This window comes from Dryobates pubescens, chromosome 2 (assembly GCF_014839835.1).
Source record: "Dryobates pubescens isolate bDryPub1 chromosome 2, bDryPub1.pri, whole genome shotgun sequence".
NCBI classification, from domain to species: domain Eukaryota; kingdom Metazoa; phylum Chordata; class Aves; order Piciformes; family Picidae; genus Dryobates; species Dryobates pubescens.
In genome coordinates this window covers 15,685,508-15,703,149 of record NC_071613.1, presented here as the reverse complement: position 1 = coordinate 15,703,149, position 17,642 = coordinate 15,685,508, and the positions used below count along the sequence as shown (strand labels likewise).

Below are 17,642 nucleotides of genomic sequence, written 5' to 3'. Positions count from 1 at the left end.
GCGAACGCAAATTTGGCACCGTGCCAATTCCCGCGAACGCAAATCTGGCACTGTGCCAATTCCCGCGAACGCAAATCTGGCACCGTGCCAATTCCCGCGAACGCAAATCTGGCACCGTGCCAATTCCCGCGAACGCAAATTCCCGCGAACGCAAATCTGGCACCGTGCCAATTCCCGCGAACGCAAATCTGGCACCGTGCCAATTCCCGCGAACGCAAATCTGGCACCGTGCCAATTCCCGCGTACGCAAATTCCCGCGAACGCAAATTGGCACCGTGCCAATTCCCGCGAACGCAAATCTGGCACCGTGCCAATTCCCGCGAACGCAAATCTGGCACCGCGCCAATTCCCGCGAACGCAAATCTGGCACCGTGCCAATTCCCGCGAACGCAAATCTGGCACCGTGCCAATTCCCGCGAACACAAATCTGGCACCATGCATATTCCCGTGTACGCATATGCAATGAGCGAGTCCAGCCCAGCCCCCCCGGGAAAGTGCAGCGCGAGTCCAGCCCACCCCAGGCAAAGAGCAGCGCAAGTCCAGCCCAGCCCCCCCAGGCAAACAAAGGCGCAAGTCCAGCCCCCACCCCAGCAAACAGAGGCGCAATTCTAGCCCAGCCCAATCCGGCCCGGCAAGCAGCGGCGCAAGTCCAGCCCGGCCCCCGCGCCCAGGCAAAGAGCGGCGCAAGTCCAGCCCGACCCCCCCCCCCAAGGCAAAGAGCGGCGCAAGTTCAGCCCGGTCCCCCCCCCGCCAGGCAAAGAGCGGCGCAAGTCCAGCCCAGGCCCCCCCCGGCAAGCAGCGGTGCAAGACCAGCCCAGCCCAGGCCAGCCCGGCCAGCAGGGGCGCAAGCCCAGCCCAGGCCAGCCCAGCCTGGCCAGCAGCGGCGCAAGCCCAGGCCAGGCCAACCCGGCAACCAGCGGCACAAGCCCAGCCCTATGAAGAGAGGCACAAGTTCAGCCCAGCCCAGCCCACTCCGGCCCAGCAAGCAGCAGTGCAAGTTCAGCCCGACCCCCCCCCCCCCAGGCAAAGAGCGGCGCAAGTCCAGCCCGGCCCCCCCCTCCCCAGGCAAAGAGCGGCGCAAGTCCAGCCCGGGCCCCCCCCGGCAAACAGCGGTGCAAGACCAGCCCAGCCCAGGCCAGCCCGGCAAGCAGCGGCGCAAGTCCAGCCACCCCCCCCAGGCAAACAGAAGCGCAAGTCCAGCCTAGGCCAGGCCAGCCCGGCCAGCAGGGGCGCAAGCCCAGCCCAGGCCAGCCCAGCCCAGCCACCAGCGGCACAAGCCCAGGCCAGGCCAGGCCAGGCCAGCCAGCAGCGGCACAAGCCCAGCCCAGGCCCGCCCAGCCCAGCCCGGCCACCAGCCGCACAAGCCCAGGCCAGGCCAGGCCAGCCAGCAGCGGCACAAGCCCAGCCCAGGCCAGGCCAGCCTGGCAACCAGCGGCACAAGTCCAGCCCTACGAAGAGAGGCACAAGTTCAGCCCAGCCCAGTCCGGCCCGGCAAGCAGCAGCGCAAGTCCAGCCCGGGCCCCCCCCCCAGGCAAAGAGCGGCGCAAGTCCAGCCCAACCCCCCCCCCCCCCAGGCAAAGAGCGGCGCAAGTTCAGCCCAGCCCCCCCACCCCAGGCAAAGAGCAGCGCAAGTCCAGCCCGGCCCCCCCCCGGCAAAGAGCGGTGCAAGTCCAGCCCAGCCCCCCCCCCCAGGCAAAGAGCGGCGCAAGTCCAGCCCGGCCCCCCCACCCCCCCGGCAAAGAGCGGCGCAAGTCCAACCTGACCCCACCCCCCCCAGGCAAAGAGCGGCGCAAGTCCAGCCCGGCCCCCCCACCCCAGGCAAATACCGTCGCAAGTCCAGCCCGACACCCCCCCCCCCCAGGCAAAGAGCAGCGCAATTCCAGCCCGGCCCCCCCCCCGGCAAAGAGCGGCGCAAGTCCAGCCCGGCCCCCCCCCCCAGGCAAAGAGCGGCGCAAGTCCAGCCCGGCCCCCCCACCCCAGGCAAAGAGCAGCGCAAGTCCAGCCCGGCCCCCCCCCGGCAAAGAGCGGTGCAAGTCCAGCCCAGCCCCCCCACCCCAGGCAAAGAGCAGCGCAAGTTCAGCCCAACCCCCCCCCCCCCCGGCAAAGAGCGGCGCAAGTCCAACCTGACCCCACCCCCCCCAGGCAAAGAGCGGCGCAAGTCCAGCCCGGCCCCCCCAGGCAAAGAACGGCGCAAGTTCAGCCCGGCCCCACCCCACCCCCCCCCGGCAAAGAGCGGCGCAAGTCCAGCCCGGCCCCCCCCCCCCCAGGCAAAGAGCCGCGCAAGTTCAGCCCAACCCCCCCCCCCAGGCAAAGAGCGGCGCAAGTCCAGCCCGACCCCACCCCCCCCAGGCAAAGAGCGGCGCAAGTCCAGCCCGACACACCCCCCCCCCCCCCCCCCAGGCAAAGAGCGGCGCAAGTCCAGCCCGGGCCCCCCCCGGCAAGCAGCGGTGCAAGACCAGCCCAGCCCAGGCCAGCCCGGCAAGCAGCGGCGCAAGTCCAGCCCCCCCCCACCAGGCAAACAGAAGCGCAAGTCCAGCCTAGGCCAGGCCAGGCCAGCCAGCAGCGGCACAAGCCCAGCCCAGGCCAGGCCAGCCTGGCAACCAGCGGCACAAGTCCAGCCCTACGAAGAGAGGCACAAGTTCAGCCCAGCCCAGTCCGGCCCGGCAAGCAGCAGCGCAAGTCCAGCCCGGGCCCCCCCCCCCAAGGCAAAGAGCGGCGCAATTCCAGCCCGGCCCCCCCCCCGGCAAAGAGCTGCGCAAGTCCAGCCCAGGCCCCAACCCCAGGCAAAGAGCGGCGCAAGTCCAGCCCGGGCCCCCACCCCAGGCAAAGAGCGGCGCAAGTCCAGCCCGGCCCCCACCCCCGGCAAAGAGCGGCGCAATTCCAGCCCGGGCCCCCCCCCTCGGCAAAGAGCGGCGCAATTCCAGCCCGGGCCCCCCCCAGCAAAGAGCGGCGCAAGTCCAGCCCGGGCCCCCCTCGGCAAGCAGCGGTGCAAGACCAGCCCAGCCCAGGCCAGCCCGGCAAGCAGCGGCGCAAGTCCAGCCCCCCCCCCCCCCAGGCAAACTGAAGCGCAAGCCCAGCCCAGGCCAGCCCAGCCCGGCCAGCAGCAGCGCAAGCCCAGCCCAGGCCAGGCCAGCCCGGCAACCAGCGGCACAAGTCCAGCCCTACGAAGAGAGGCACAAGTTCAGCCTAGCCCAGTCCGGCCCGGCAAGCAGCAGCGCAAGTCCAGCCCGGGCCCCCCCGCCCAGGCAAAGAGCGGCGCAAGTCCAGCCCGGCCCCCCCCCCCCAGGCAAAGAGCGGCGCAAGTCCAGCCCGGCCCCCCCCCCGGCAAAGAGCGGCGCAAGTCCAGCCCGGCCCCCCCCCCAGGCAAAGAGCGGCGCAAGTCCAGCCCGGCCCCCCCCCCCGGCAAAGAGCGGCGCAAGTCCAGCCCGGCCCCCCCCCCCAGGCAAAGAGCGGCGCAATTCCAGCCTGACACCCCCCCCCAGGCAAAGAACGGCGCAATTCCAGCCCGGCCCCCCCCCGGCAAAGAGCGGTGCAAGTCCAGCCCGACCCCCCCCCCCCCCCCCCAGGCAAAGAGCGGCGCAAGTCCAGCCCGGCCCCCACCCCAGGCAAATATCGGCGCAAGTCCAGCCCGGCCCCCACCCCAGGCAAAGAGCGGCGCAAGTCCAGCCCGGCCCCCCCCCGGCAAAGAGCGGCGCAAGTCCAGCACGGCCCCCCCCTCGCCAAAGAGCGGCGCAAGTCCAGCCCGGGCCCCCCCCGGCAAAGAGCGGCGCAAGTCCAGCCCGGGCCCCCCTCGGCAAGCAGCGGTGCAAGACCAGCCCAGCCCGGCAAGCAGCGGCGCAAGTCCAGCCCAGCCCAGGCCAGCCCGGCAAGCAGCGGCGCAAGTCCAGCCCCCCCCCCCCCAGGCAAACAGAAGCGCAAGTCCAGCCTAGGCCAGGCCAGGCCAGCCAGCAGCGGCATAAGCCCAGCCCAGGCCAGCCCAGCCCGGCCACCAGCGGCACAAGCCCAGGCCAGGCCAGGCCAGCCAGCAGCGGCACAAGCCCAGCCCAGGCCAGGCCAGCCTTGCAACCAGCGGCACAAGTCCAGCCCTACGAAGAGAGGCACAAGTTCAGCCCAGCCCAGTCCGGCCCAGCAAGCAGCAGCGCAAGTCCAGCCCGGGCCCCCCCCCCCGGCAAAGAGCGGCACAAGTCCAGCCCGACACCCCCCCCCCCACCAGGCAAAGAGCGGCGCAATTCCAGCCCGGGCCCCCCCCGGCAAAGAGCGGCGCAATTCCAGCCCGGGCCCCCCCCGGCAAAGAGCGGCGCAAGTCCAGCCCGGGCCCCCCCCCGGCAAAGAGCGGCGCAAGTCCAGCCCGGGCCCCCCCCCGGCAAAGAGCGGCGCAAGTCCACCCCGGGCCCCCCCCCGGCAAGCAGCGGCGCAAGTCCAGCCCCCCCCCCCTCCAGGCAAACAGAAGCGCAAGCCCAGCCCAGGCCAGCCCAGCCCGGCCAGCAGCAGCGCAAGTCCAGCCCGGCCCCCCCCCCGGCAAAGAGCGGCGCAAGTCCAGCCCGACCCCCCCCCCCCCCAGGCAAAGAGCGGCGCAAGTTCAGCCCGGTCCCCCCCAGGCAAAGAGCGGCGCAACTCCAGCCCAACCCCCCCCCCCCCCAGGCAAAGAGCGGCGCAAGTCCAGCCCGGCCCCCCCCTCCCCAGGCAAAGAGCGGCGCCAGTCCAGCCCGGCCCCCCCCCCAGGCAAATAGCGTCGCAAGTCCAGCCCGACCCCCCCCCCCCCCCCCAGGCAAAGAGCGGTGCAAGTCCAGCCCGGCCCCCCCACCCCAGGCAAAGAGCAGCGCAATTCCAGCCCGCCCCCCCCCCGGCAAAGAGCGGCGCAAGTCCAGCCCGGCCCCCCCACCAGGCAAAGAGCGGCGCAAGTTCAGCCCGGCCCCCCCCCGGCAAAGAGCGGCGCAAGTCCAGCCCGGCCCCCCCACCAGGCAAAGAGCGGCGCAAGTCCAGCCCGGCCCCCCCCCCGGCAAAGAGCGGCGCAATTCCAGCCCGGCCCCCCCCCGGCAAAGAGCGGTGCAAGTCCAGCCCGGCCCCCCCCCGGCAAAGAGCGGCGCAATTCCAGCCCGGCCCCCCCCCGGCAAAGAGCGGTGCAAGTCCAGCCCAGCCCCCCCACCCCAGGCAAAGAGCAGTGCAAGTCCAGCCCGACCCCCCCCCCCCCCAGGCAAAGAGCGGCGCAAGTCCAGCCCGGCCCCCACCCCAGGCAAAGAGCGGCGCAAGTCCAGCCCGGCCCCCACCCCAGGCAAAGAGCGGCGCAAGTCCAGCCCGGCCCCCCCCCCCCAGGCAAAGAGCGGCGCAAGTCCAGCCCGGCCCCCCCACCCCAGGCAAAGAGCGGCGCAAGTCCAGCCCGGCCCCCCCACCCCAGGCAAAGAGCGGCGCAAGTTCAGCCCGGCCCCCACCAGGCAAAGAGCGGCGCAAGTCCAGCCCGGCCCCCCCCCGGCAAAGAGCGGCGCAATTCCAGCCCGGCCCCCCCCCGGCAAAGAGCGGTGCAAGTCCAGCCCGGCCCCCCCCCGGCAAAGAGCGGTGCAAGTCCAGCCCAGCCCCCCCACCCCAGGCAAAGAGCAGTGCAAGTCCAGCCCGACCCCCCCCCCCCCCCAGGCAAAGAGCGGTGCAAGTCCAGCCCAGCCCCCCCACCCCAGGCAAAGAGCGGCGCAAGTCCAGCCCGGCCCCCCCTCCCCAGGCAAAGAGCGGCGCAAGTCCAGCCCGGCCCCCCCACCCCAGGCAAAGAGCGGCGCAAGTCCAGCCCGGCCCCCCCCCCCGGCAAATAGCGGCGCAAGTCCAGCCCGGCCCCCCCCCCAGGCAAAGAGCGGCGCAAGTCCAGCCCGGCCCCCCCCTCCCCAGGCAAAGAGCAGCGCAAGTCCAGCCCGGCCCCCTCCCCAGGCAAATAGCAGCGCAAGTCCAGCCCGGCCCCCCCCCCAGGCAAAGAGCAGCACAAGTTCAGCCCAACCCCTCCCCCCAGGCAAAGAGCGGCGCAAGTCCAGCCCGGCCCCCCCACCCCAGGGAAAGAGCGGCGCAAGTCCAGCCCGGCCCCCCCCCCAGGCAAAGAGCGGCACAAGTTCAGCCCAACCCCTCCCCCCCCCAGGCAAAGAGCGGCGCAAGTCCAGCCCGCCCCCCCCCCCCCCCCAGGCAAAGAGCGGCGCAAGTCCAGCCCGGCCCCCCCACCCCATGCAAAGAGCGGCGCAAGTCCAGCCCGGCCCCCCCCCCGGCAAAGAGCGGCGCAAGTCCATTCCAGCCCGGCCCCCACCCCCCACCCCCCCCCGGCAAAGAGTGGCACAAGTCCAGCCCGGCCCCCCCCCTCCCCAGGCAAAGAGCGGTGCAAGTCCAGCCCGGTCCCCCCCAGGCAAAGAGCGGCGCAAGTTCAGCCCGGCCCAGGCCAGCCCGGCAACCAGCGGCAAGCAGGGTAATTGTCATTGGTGATTCTCTCCTGAGGGGAACAGAAGGCCCCATATGTCGGCCAGGCCCTGCACACAGGGAAGTCTGTTGCCTCCCGGGAGCTATGGTCAAGGATGTTACCAGAAGGATGCCCAGCTTGGTGCAGCCCTCTGACTACTACCCATTACTAGTTATGCAGTTAGGGAATGATGATGTTGCAACCAGAACTTCCAGGGCTATCAAGAACGACTTCAGGGCCCTGGGGGATCTCATTGAGGGGTCAGGTGCTCAAACAATTTTCTCATCTATACCCTTAGTTACAGGAGGGAATACCATAAGGAACAGGACAGCAGCCATAGTCAACAAGTGGCTGAGAGGCTGGTGTAGTCAAAAGAATTTTGGGTTTTTCGATATTGAAAAACTGTCTAATGCACCAGGTCAGCTGGCAACAGATGGAGCACATCTGTCCCAGAGGAGGGGAAAGATCAGAGTGGATGAAAATGGCCTATCCCTCAAAGGGAAAAAGATTCTAGGAAAGCAATTGGCAGGTCTCATAGATAGGGCTTTAAACTAGATTCGAAGGGGGAAGGGGCTGAAACCAGTCCCCCCAGGCAGGAGTCAGGGGGTGATAAGCTTGAGCCAGAGGTGAAACCAGCAGCCCGGCTGAAGTGCATGTACACTAATGCATGAAGCATGGGCAACAAACAAGAGGAGCTGGAAGCCTTGCTGCAGCAGGAAAGTTATGATGTAGTTGCCATCACAGAGACGTGGTGGGACAACTCACATGAGTGGAGCACTGCAATTGATGGCTACAGGCTTTTCAGAAAAGACAGGCAGGGAAGAAGGGGTGGAGGGGTGGCCCTGTACATCAGGGAGGCACTAGATGCCATTGAGATGGAGATCAGGGATCATCAGGTTGAGTGCCTATGGGTGAGAATTAGAGAGAAGGCTAATAGGGCTGACATCCTGGTTGGAGTCTGTTATAGACCACCCAACCAGGAAGAAAAAGTTGAAGCAGCATTTTTTAGGCAACTTAAGGCTGTCTCAAGATCGCCTGACCTTGTTCTCATGGGCGACTTCAACCTGCCTGACATCTGCTGGAAACTCAACACAGCAGAGAGGAGACAGTCCAGGAGGTTCTTGGAATGCATGGAGGACAGCTTCTTATCCCAGGTGCTGAGTGAGCCTACCAGGGGTAAGGCTATGCTAGACCTCCTCTTCACCAGCAGGGAAGGGCTGGTGGGTAATGTGGTGGTCGGAGGCTGTTTAGGGGCCAGCGACCATGAGAGAATTGAATTTTCAGTATTTGGTCAAGTTAAGAGGGGCAGCAAGAAGACCTCCACTCTGGACTGCCGGAGAGCGGACTTCAGGTTGCTCAAGGAACTAACTCAGAAGGTTCCTTGGGAGACAGCCCTTAGAAACAAAGGGGTCCAGGAGAGCTGGGAGTACTTCAAGGAGGAACTCTTGAAGGTGCAGGAACAGGCTGTGCCAATGTGCCGGAAGATGAGCCGCCGGGGCAGACGGCCAGCCTGGATGGGTGATGAGCTTCTAAAAGAACTAAGGGAAAAAAAGAGGGTGTATCATCTTTGGAAGAAAGGTGAGGCAACCCATGAAAAGTTTAAGGATGTTGCTAGGTCTTGCAGGAAGAAAATTAGGGAGGCAAAAGCACATTTGGAGCTTAGACTGGCCTCTGCTGTGAAGGACAACAAAAAGTCCTTCTATAAATACATTAATAGCAAGAAGAAGGGCAGGGACAACCTCCACTCCTTGGTGGACACGGAGGGGAATGTTGTAACAAAGGATGAGGAGAAGGCAGAGTTACTTAATAACTTCTTTGCCTCAACTTTTTCTAGCAGGACAGAATGTCTTCCAGACAGCTGGCCTGCAGAGCTGGCAGAAGGAGTCAGGGAGCAGCATAGTCTTCCTCTGTTCCAGAATGGGGTAGTTGGTGATCTGCTTAGCACTTGGATCCCCACAAGTCCATGGGACCAGATGGGATCCATCCCAGGGTGCTGAGAGAGCTGGCAGATGTGCTGGCCAAGCTGCTCTCCATCATTTTTCAGCAGTCCTGGCTCACTGGAGCCATCCCAGACGACTGGAAGCTGGCCAACGTGGTGCCCATCCACAAGAAGGGCCGGTTGGATGAGCCAGGGAATTATAGACCTGTCAGCCTGACCTCAGTGCCAGGAAAGATTATGGAACAGGTCATCTTGAGTGCAGTCGCACAGAACTTGGAGGATGGCCAAGGGATCAGGCCCAGCCAGCATGGGTTTAGGAAGGGCAGGTCCTGCCTGACCAACCTGATCTCCTTCTATGATCAGGTGACCCGCTTGGTGGATGCAGGGCAGGCTGTGGATGTAGTCTACCTGGACCTCAGCAAGGCCTTTGACACCGTCCCCCACAGCAAACTCCTGGCCAAGCTGTCAGCCCATGGCTTGGATGGGAGCACACTGCGATGGGTTAGGAACTGGCTGGAGGGCCGAGCCCAGAGAGTGGTGGTGAATGGTGCCACATCCAGCTGGCAGCCAGTCACCAGTGGTGTGCCCCAAGGATCAGTGCTGGGCCCCATGCTCTTTAACATCTTTATTGATGATCTGGACGAGGGCATCGAGTCCATCATCAGTAAATTTGCTGACGACACCAAGCTGGGCGCAGGAGTTGATCTGCTGGAGGGTAGAGAGGCTCTGCAGAGGGACCTCGACAGGCTGGACAGATGGGCAGAGTCCAACGGCATGAGATTTAACACATCCAAGTGCCAGGTTCTGCACATTGGCCACAACAACCCCATGCAGTGCTACAGGCTGGGGTCAGAGTGGCTGGAGAGCAGTCAGGCAGAGAGAGACCTGGGGGTGCTGGTTGATGGTAGACTGAACATGAGCCTGCAGTGCACCCAGGCAGCCAGGAGGGCCAGTGACATCCTGGCCTGCATCAGGAACAGTGTGGCCAGCAGGAGCAGGGAGGTCAATCTGCCCCTGTACACTGCACTGGTTAGGCCGCACCTCGAGTACTGTGTCCAGTTCTGGGCCCCTCAGTTTAGGAAGGAGGTTGACTTGCTGGAGCGTGTCCAGAAAAGGGCAACAAGGTTGGTGAGGGGCTTGGAGCACAAGCCCTACGAGGAGAGGCTGAGGGAGCTGGGGTTGCTTAGTCTGGAGAAGAGGAGACTCAGGGGTGACCTTATTGCTCTCTACAACTACATGAAGGGGGGTTGTAGTGAGGCAGAGGTTGGTCTTTTCTCCCAGGCAACCAGCACCAGAACAAGAGGACACAGTCTCAGGCTGCGTCAGGGGAGGTTTAGGCTGGAGGTTAGGAGGAAGTTCTGCACAGAGAGAGTGATTGCCCACTGGAATGGGCTGCCCGAGGAGGTGGTGGGGTCGCCATCGCTGGGGGTGTTCAGGACGAGGCTTGACAGGATGCTTGGTTGTATGGTTTAGTTGATTAGGTGGTGTCGGATGATAGGTTGGACATGATGATCTCGAAGGTCTCTTCCAACCAGGTTAATTCTATTCTATTCTAAGTCCAGCCCAGCCCCCCCCAGGCAAAGAGCGGCGCAAGCCCAGCATTACAAAGAGAGACATAAGTTCAGCACAGCCCAGCCCAGTCCGGCCCGGCAAGCAGCGGCGCAAGCCCAGCATTACAAAGAGAGACACAAGTTCAGCACAGCCCAGCCCAGTCCGGCCCGGCAAGCAGCGGCGCAAGTCCAGCCCGGCCCCCCCCAGGCAAAGAACGGCGCAAGTTCAGCCCGGCCCCCCCCCATTCCCCCCCCGCAAAGAGCAGCGCAAGTCCAGCCCGGCCCCCCCCACCCAGGCAAAGAGCGACGCAAGTCCAGCCCGGCCCCCCCCCCCCAGGCAAAGAGCGGCGCAAGTCCAGCCCGGCCCCCCCCCCCCCAGGCAAAGAGCGGCGCAAGTCCAGCCCGGCCCCCCCCACCCAGGCAAAGAGCGGCGCAAGTCCAGCCCGGCCCCCCCCACCCAGGCAAAGAGCGGCGCAAGTCCAGCCCGGCCCCCCCCCGGCAAAGAGCGGCACAAGTCCAGCCCGACCCCCCCCCGGCAAAGAGCGGCACAAGTCCAGCCCAACCCCCCCCCCGGCAAAGAGCGGCGCAAGTCCAGCCCGGCCCCCCCCCAGGCAAAGAGCGGCGCAAGTCCAGCCCGGCCCCCACCCCAGGCAAAGAGCGGCGCCAGTCCAGCCCGGCCCCCCCCCCAGGCAAATAGCGTCGCAAGTCCAGCCCGACCCCTACCCCCCCCCCCAGGCAAAGAGCGGCGCAAGTCCAGCCCGGCCCCCCCACCCCAGGCAAAGAGCAGCGCAATTCCAGCCCGCCCCCCCCCCGGCAAAGAGCGGCGCAAGTCCAGCCCGGCCCCCCCACCAGGCAAAGAGCGGCGCAAGTTCAGCCCGGCCCCCCCCCGGCAAAGAGCGGCGCAAGTCCAGCCCGGCCCCCCCCCCCGGCAAAGAGCGGCGCAAGTCCAGCCCGGCCCCCCCCCGGCAAAGAGCGGCGCAATTCCAGCCCGGCCCCCCCCCGGCAAAGAGCGGTGCAAGTCCAGCCCGGCCCCCCCCCGGCAAAGAGCGGCGCAATTCCAGCCCGGCCCCCCCCCGGCAAAGAGCGGTGCAAGTCCAGCCCAGCCCCCCCACCCCAGGCAAAGAGCAGTGCAAGTCCAGCCCGACACCCCCCCCCCCCCAGGCAAAGAGCGGCGCAAGTCCAGCCCAGGCCCCCACCCCAGGCAAAGAGCGGCGCAAGTCCAGCCCGGCCCCCACCCCAGGCAAAGAGCGGCGCAAGTCCAGCCCGGCCCCCCCACCCCAGGCAAAGAGCGGCGCAAGTCCAGCCCGGCCCCCCCACCCCAGGCAAAGAGCGGCGCAAGTCCAGCCCGGCCCCCCCACCCCAGGCAAAGAGCGGCGCAAGTCCAGCCCGGCCCCCCCACCCCAGGCAAAGAGCGGCGCAAGTTCAGCCCGGCCCCCCCCCGGCAAAGAGCGGCGCAAGTCCAGCCCGGCCCCCCCACCAGGCAAAGAGCGGCGCAAGTCCAGCCCGGCCCCCCCCCCCCAGGCAAAGAGCGGCGCAAGTCCAGCCCGGCCCCCCCCCCCAGGCAAAGAGCGGCGCAAGTCCAGCCCGGCCCCCCCCCCCCCCCGGCAAAGAGCGGCGCAAGTCCAGCCCGGCCCCCCCCCCCCCCCCCGGCAAAGAGCGGCACAAGTCCAGCCCGGCCCCCCCCCCCCCCCGGCAAAGAGCGGCACAAGTCCAGCCCGGCCCCCCCACCCCAGGGAAAGAGCGGCGCAAGTCCAGCCCGGCCCCCCCCCCCCAGGCAAAGAGCGGCACAAGTCCAGCCCAACCCCCACCCCCCTCCCCGGCAAAGAGCGGCGCAAGTCCAGCTCAGCCCAGCCAGCACAGGCGCAAGTGTAGCCCAGCCCAGCTTACCTTGCCATGTCCACAGAGGCCCGCGTTCAGCTCACCGAGGCTCAAGCCTGTCCCCAACCCTCACAGGTTCGAGTCCAGCCCTGCCGCCTCCTTGCTTTCAAAAGTCCACCCCAGCCCTCCCTCCACACTCTGCACCAGGGCAGCTGAGGTGTAAACATAGCCCCGGGCTCGTAGTGTCTGCATTGAGCCTGTGCCTAGGGCTAGCCTCCAGCAGTTCCTTCATCCCCTGACAACCCTGCCCCAGAAGAGAAGGGGGCAGGAGGGAAGCCCCACAGGGTGAGAGGGGATTTAATGAATTCCCCAAATGAAGACCAAAGTCTAGAAAGTGATACCCACAGCACTCAGGCTAGCAGTCCTCAGCAGCAGGATGAGGAGAGAGCCTGAGCAGGAAGCTGCCCCTCCCCAGCAAACTTCCCCCTTTATACTGCTTGTGGTGCAACAAGCACCACCTGTAACCAACTGCAGTCAGCTGTGCTGGGGTCTGAAGCCCAGGGCCGGCCTGGGCTGGTCCCAGCCAAGCAGGACACTTACCTGAAATCCCTGCTCCTGCTTTCGGCATCTGGTGGTGGCTCCGTGGCTCATTGAATTGATTTAGCTCCTCAGAGCTGAGTCCGGGCCCTTCCTAGCCCCTCAAAATCTCTCAGCTAGCAGATGGTGCCAAGCATACTCCAGCAAATGCAGCCCACCTGGGAAACATCTTCCCAAGTGGATGCCCAACCCATCTAGTGAGGATGGCTCAAGGTGAGCACATTTTACACAGAGAGAAAAGGTCAGAGATTCGGAGCCTGCCAGGAGCACTGCAGGGAGGCCTGCCGCATGCTCCGGGCAGAGCGGGAAGCAGCAGCCATCCTTTCTGGAGACAGTGAGTTTGTAGCTGCTTGCCTCCTGGGTGCCATGTGGCACACACTGGCAATTTCATCCACTGGGAGCTCCCAAACCAGGATAGAGTGATGCAAGCTTTTACTACAAGAGTTCTTCCTCCAACGCCTTCCAGTACTTGAAGGGGCCTACAAGAAAGCTGGGAAGAGGCTTTTGACAAGGGCTTAGTAGTGATAGGATGAGAGGCAATGGGTTGAAGCTTGGGGAGGGTAGACTGAGACTGGAAGAAGCTCTTTCCAGTGAGGGTGGGGAGACGTGGAACAGGCTGCCCAGGGAGGCTGTGCATGCCTCCTGCCTGGGGGTGTTCAAGGCCAGGTTGGATGAGCCTTCCAGCAGCCAAGTCTACTTGAGAGGCATCCTGCCCCTGAGAGGGGTTTGGAGTAGATGATGTCTGAGGTCCCTTCCAACCCAACCCCCTCTGTGATTCCAACTCCATTTGGGGGCAGACGCAGAGAACGAGAACTGAGCGTCAGGACCACGGCTGCAGAACTTTTCAACCATTATTGGAAGTCCAGAACCCAGAGCACTTCCTCAGCAGCAGTGTTCACTGCAGGACACTCCTGTTTGGGAGACACACAGACTGCTCAGCAGCAGCCCCAAGCCACCACAGGTCTTACCTCCCTTCCTGTGGGCTTGTGGTCTCTGCTTCTGAGGAGACCATCAGGGGTTTAGTTCAGGTTTTCTGTCACACATGGGGAAGGGTCTGGAGAACAGGTCTGGTGAGGAGCAGCTGAGGGAGCTGAGGTGGTTTAACATGGGGAAAAAGGAGATTGAGGGGAGACCTTCTCTTGTTCTCCACATCTCCCTGAAAGGAGATTGGGGTGAGGTGGGGGGTGATCTCTTCTCCCTAGGAACAAGTGATAGGGCAAGAGGAAATGGCCTCAAATTGCAGCAGGGGAGGTTTAAGTTGGACCTGAGGCGAAACTTCTTCCCTGAAAGGGTTCTGAAAGACTGGAACCTGGAAAAGAAAGCATCTCAAGAAGCTTCTTGCTTTCTCTTTGAAGCATGCCATTGTCTCTTCAGCTGCTCATCGTTTATCACCACAGCAGCAGAACTCCCATAGAAGGCCATTGCAACACGCTGGTCTTATGTGGAGAGCAATCGGTCATCCCTGGCTGGAAGGAACAGTGAATCCCAATTTCATTTCAAAATCTAATGAAGTTGGCCTCTCAAAACCACTTGATGTATCTATTAATATTATGCTTACATTGAAACATAAGACATCTTCCTCCAGAGCTGTCATGATCATTTGAATCAGGGTTTAGAATAGAAGAAAGGAGGTTAAACAAAAACACAGGGAAAAAAGGGGAATAGGAAACAGTTTCAATGACACCAAAACCTGCTGGAATGAGGAAGGAAATCATCTTGGCCTTTATGTGCACAGCAAGCAGGGAGAAGAAATGAGTGTTGGACTTGATGATCCTTGGGGTCTCTTCCAACCTTAGTTATACTGTGATACTGTGATACTGTTGATGAGACCAAAGGCACAGGATACAGAAAGGGGCTTTGGATTAAAAAATAAACCAGCTTGCAGTGACAGAGATAACACACCGTGGTCACAGAATGCTGACGGAGAGCGGCTTGGCCAGCTCATCTGCCAGCTCTCTCAGCACCCTAGGATGGATCCCATCCGGTCCCATGGACTTGTGGGGATCCAAGCGGCTGAGGAGATCTCTGCTTCCTTCTGGAACACAGGGGAACTATGCTGCTCCCTGCCTCCATCTGCCAGCTCTGGAGGCCAGCTGTCTGGAAAACATTCTGTCCTGCTATTAAAATTTGAGGCAAAGAAGATGTTAAGTACCTCTGCCTTTTCCTCATCCTTTGTTACGTTTCCCTCCATGTCCACCAAGGAGTGGAGGTTGTCCTTGCCCTTCCTCTTACTAGTAATGTATTTATAGAAGGACTTTTTGTTGTCCTTCATGGCAGAGGCCAGGCTAAGCTCTAAATGGGCCTTTGCCTCCCTAATTTTCTTCCTAGATGACCTAGCAACATCCTTAAACATTCCATGGGTCGCCTCCTCTTTCTTCCAAAGATGGTACACCCTCTTTTTTCCCTTAGTTCGTTTAGAAGTTCATTACCCATCCAGGCCATCTGCCCCGGGGCTCATCTTCTGGCACATTGGCACAGCCTATTCCTGTGCCTTCAAGAGTTCTTCCTTGAAGTAGGCCCAGCTCTCCTGGACCCCTTTGTTTTTAAGGGCTGTTTCCCAAGGAACCTTCTGAGTTAGTTCCTTGAGTAACCTGAAGTCTGCCCTCCGGCAGTTCGGAGTGGAGGTCTTCTTGCTGCCCCTCTTAGCTTGACTGAATACTGAGCATTCAATTATCTTGTGGTCGCTGGCCCCTAAACACCCTCTGACCACCACATCACCCACCAGCCCTTCCCTAGTGGTGAAGAGGAGGTCAAGCAGAGCCTTACCCCTGGTAGGCTCATGCAGCACCTGGGATGAGAAGCTGTCCTCCATGTACTCTAAGAGCCTCCTAGACTGCCTCCTCCCTGCTGTGTTGACATCCCAGCAGGTATCAGGCAGGTTGAAGTCACCCATGAGAACAAGGTCTCATGGGAGACAGCCTTAAGCTGCCTACAGAATGATTCATCAACTTCATCCTGCTTGGGTGGTCTATAACAGACTCCAACCAGGATGTCTGCCCTGCTGGTCTTCCCTCTAATTCTCACCCACAAGTGCTCAACCCGATCATCCCTGATCTCCATCTCAATGGCATCTAGTGCCTCCCTGATGTACAGGGCCACCCCTCCACCCCTTCTCCCTTGCCTGTCTCTCCTGAAGAGTCTGTAGCCATCAATTGCAGTGCTCCAGTCATGTGAGTCGTCCCACCACGTCTCTGTGATGGCAACTACATCATAACTCTCCTGCTGTAAGAAGGCTTCCAGCTCCTCTTGTTTGTTGCCCATGCTTCATGCATTAGTGTACATGCACTGCAGCTGGGCTGCTGGTTTCACCCCTGCCTCCAGCTTCTCGCCCCCAGACTCCTGCCTCCTGAAGAAGAAAGGCTGACAGATGCAGGTCATCTCTTTAGCCTGGGCAGTGTGACTTGATGATCATAGAGGTCTTTTCCCACTGAAACAATTCTATGATTCTATAAATGGACCCACTGGGGGAAAAAAACCCAAATAACCATAACAACTCTCTTCCTGCAGCTCAGCAGAAGGTGTTCAGGCCTTCCAAAAACCCTGCTCCCTCTTCTAGCCACCTCCAGCAGAAGAATAGAATAGAATAGAATAGACCAGACCAGACCAGGTTAGAAGAGACCTTTGAGACCATCGTGTCCAACCTATCACCCAGCACCATCTGATCAACTAAACCATGGCACCAAGCACTCCATCAAGTCTCTTCCTAAACACCTCCAGTGATGGTGACTCCACCATCTCCCTGGGCAGCACTTTCCAAGGAGCACCAGAGAGAGAAGCATCCACTGCAGAGCCAGGGTGCCACTGACCGAGCAAGCAGGGGAGCCAAGGCCTCACTGCCCACAGCCCCAGGCCAGACAGCAAGCTCCTTGTGTCAGCCCGACCCAGACCTGAGCCTCCACCACTGCACCAGGACAGGCTCACAGAATGTTATGACTCTATGGGTTGGGTGGGAAGGGAGCCTAAAGATCATCCAGTTCCAATCCTCCCTGCCATGGGCAGGGACACCTCCCACCAGCCCAGGTTGCTCAAGGCCTCATCCAGCCTGGCCTCGAACACCTCCAGGCAGGCAGCATCCACGACCAACCTGGGCAGCCTGTCCCAGTGTCTCTCCACCCTCACTGCCAAGAATTTCTTCCTCATCTCCAGTCTAAAGCTCCCCTTCTCAAGCTTCCCTCGCCCAGGCTGATGGAGGCGTTCCACTCCCAGCACACCTCTCAGGCAGCCTCCCCTCAGACCCGGCCCCGTGGCCACCCCACAGCCCCAGATCCGCTCGGGACCCCCTGCCCATCCCACACCGGGCCCTTCCCTGGAGCCCAGCCGCACACACCCCCCGCATGAGCCCGGCCCCTGTCCTTCAGCACCTCGCCAACCACCGCCGCTGCGCGGCACTCCGTCCGCCCTCCTCTCCCCTCAAGCTAGGCCTGTCCCGCTGTCACCAGCGTGCCGCTCGTCCCCTCCCCACGCTAGGGGGACCGCGGCGGGCCCCACCTGCCTTCCTTGGCCACCTGCGCCGGGCTGTCCTCGGTGATGACCTGCGGGCGGAGCGGTCGCCGCTGTCGCAGGCCCTCTGCCTCATTCATGCTGCCGCCGCCGCGCACCGGACCCGCCGGCCCGGCCTGCTCCACGCTCCCACGGCCCCCGCAGGGAGCCGCCCCCCTGGCTGCGGCCCCGCCTGCTCCACGCCCCCCGTAGGGAGCCGCCCCCCTTGGCTGCGGTCCCACCTGCTCCACCCTCCCACACCCCCGCAGGGAACCGCCCCCGTTGCTGCGGTCCCGCCTGCCCCACGCTCCCACGTAGGGAGCCGCCCCCGTGGCTGCGGCCCCGCCTGCCCCACGCTCCCACGTAGGGAGCCGCCCCCGTGGCTGCGGCCCCGCCTGCCCCACGCTCCCACGTAGGGAGCTACCCCCGTGGCTGCGGTCCCGCCTGCCCCACGCTCCCACGTAGGGAGCTGCCCCCGCGGCTGCGGCCCCGCGCTCCGCTCAGCCGGCAGCCGCTGCGGCACGCCGCGGGTTACAGCCTGCCCAGGCTCCATCAGCTGCCGCTGGGTGCCTCGCCAACGGCTGGGGTCATCGCCTGCGCGTTCACCAAACAGGCTGCAGCCACGGGCAGCTCGGCCAGCTCCACCGATGCATCCATAGCGGGCCGGGGCTCCCGTGGGCAGGGCCGGGGCTTGCAGCCTTCCCTCTCCCCGGCTGCGGCCTAGGCAGGGCGAGCCCAAGCGGCAGGGCTCGGGAGATGGCGCCAGGAAACCAGGGAGGAGGTGGAGAGAAGCAGAATTTAGAATAGAATAGAATTAAAATAAATAGAATAGACCAGA

At 63.5% G+C, this 17,642-nt stretch overlaps 1 protein-coding gene across 1 annotated transcript in view; it reads right to left on the bottom strand.

Annotated features, from left to right (window-relative positions):
* The window catches only part of APMAP (adipocyte plasma membrane associated protein), a 38,235-nt gene extending 21,322 nt beyond the window's left edge, over nt 1-16,913 (bottom strand). The window contains exon 1 of the mRNA XM_054170940.1: nt 16,814-16,913. Coding sequence (XP_054026915.1) covers nt 16,814-16,905 — 92 coding nt within the window. The 5' untranslated portion in view covers nt 16,906-16,913. The remainder of the gene's footprint in view (nt 1-16,813) is intronic.
* Between the last annotated feature and the right edge of the window lie 729 nt (nt 16,914-17,642).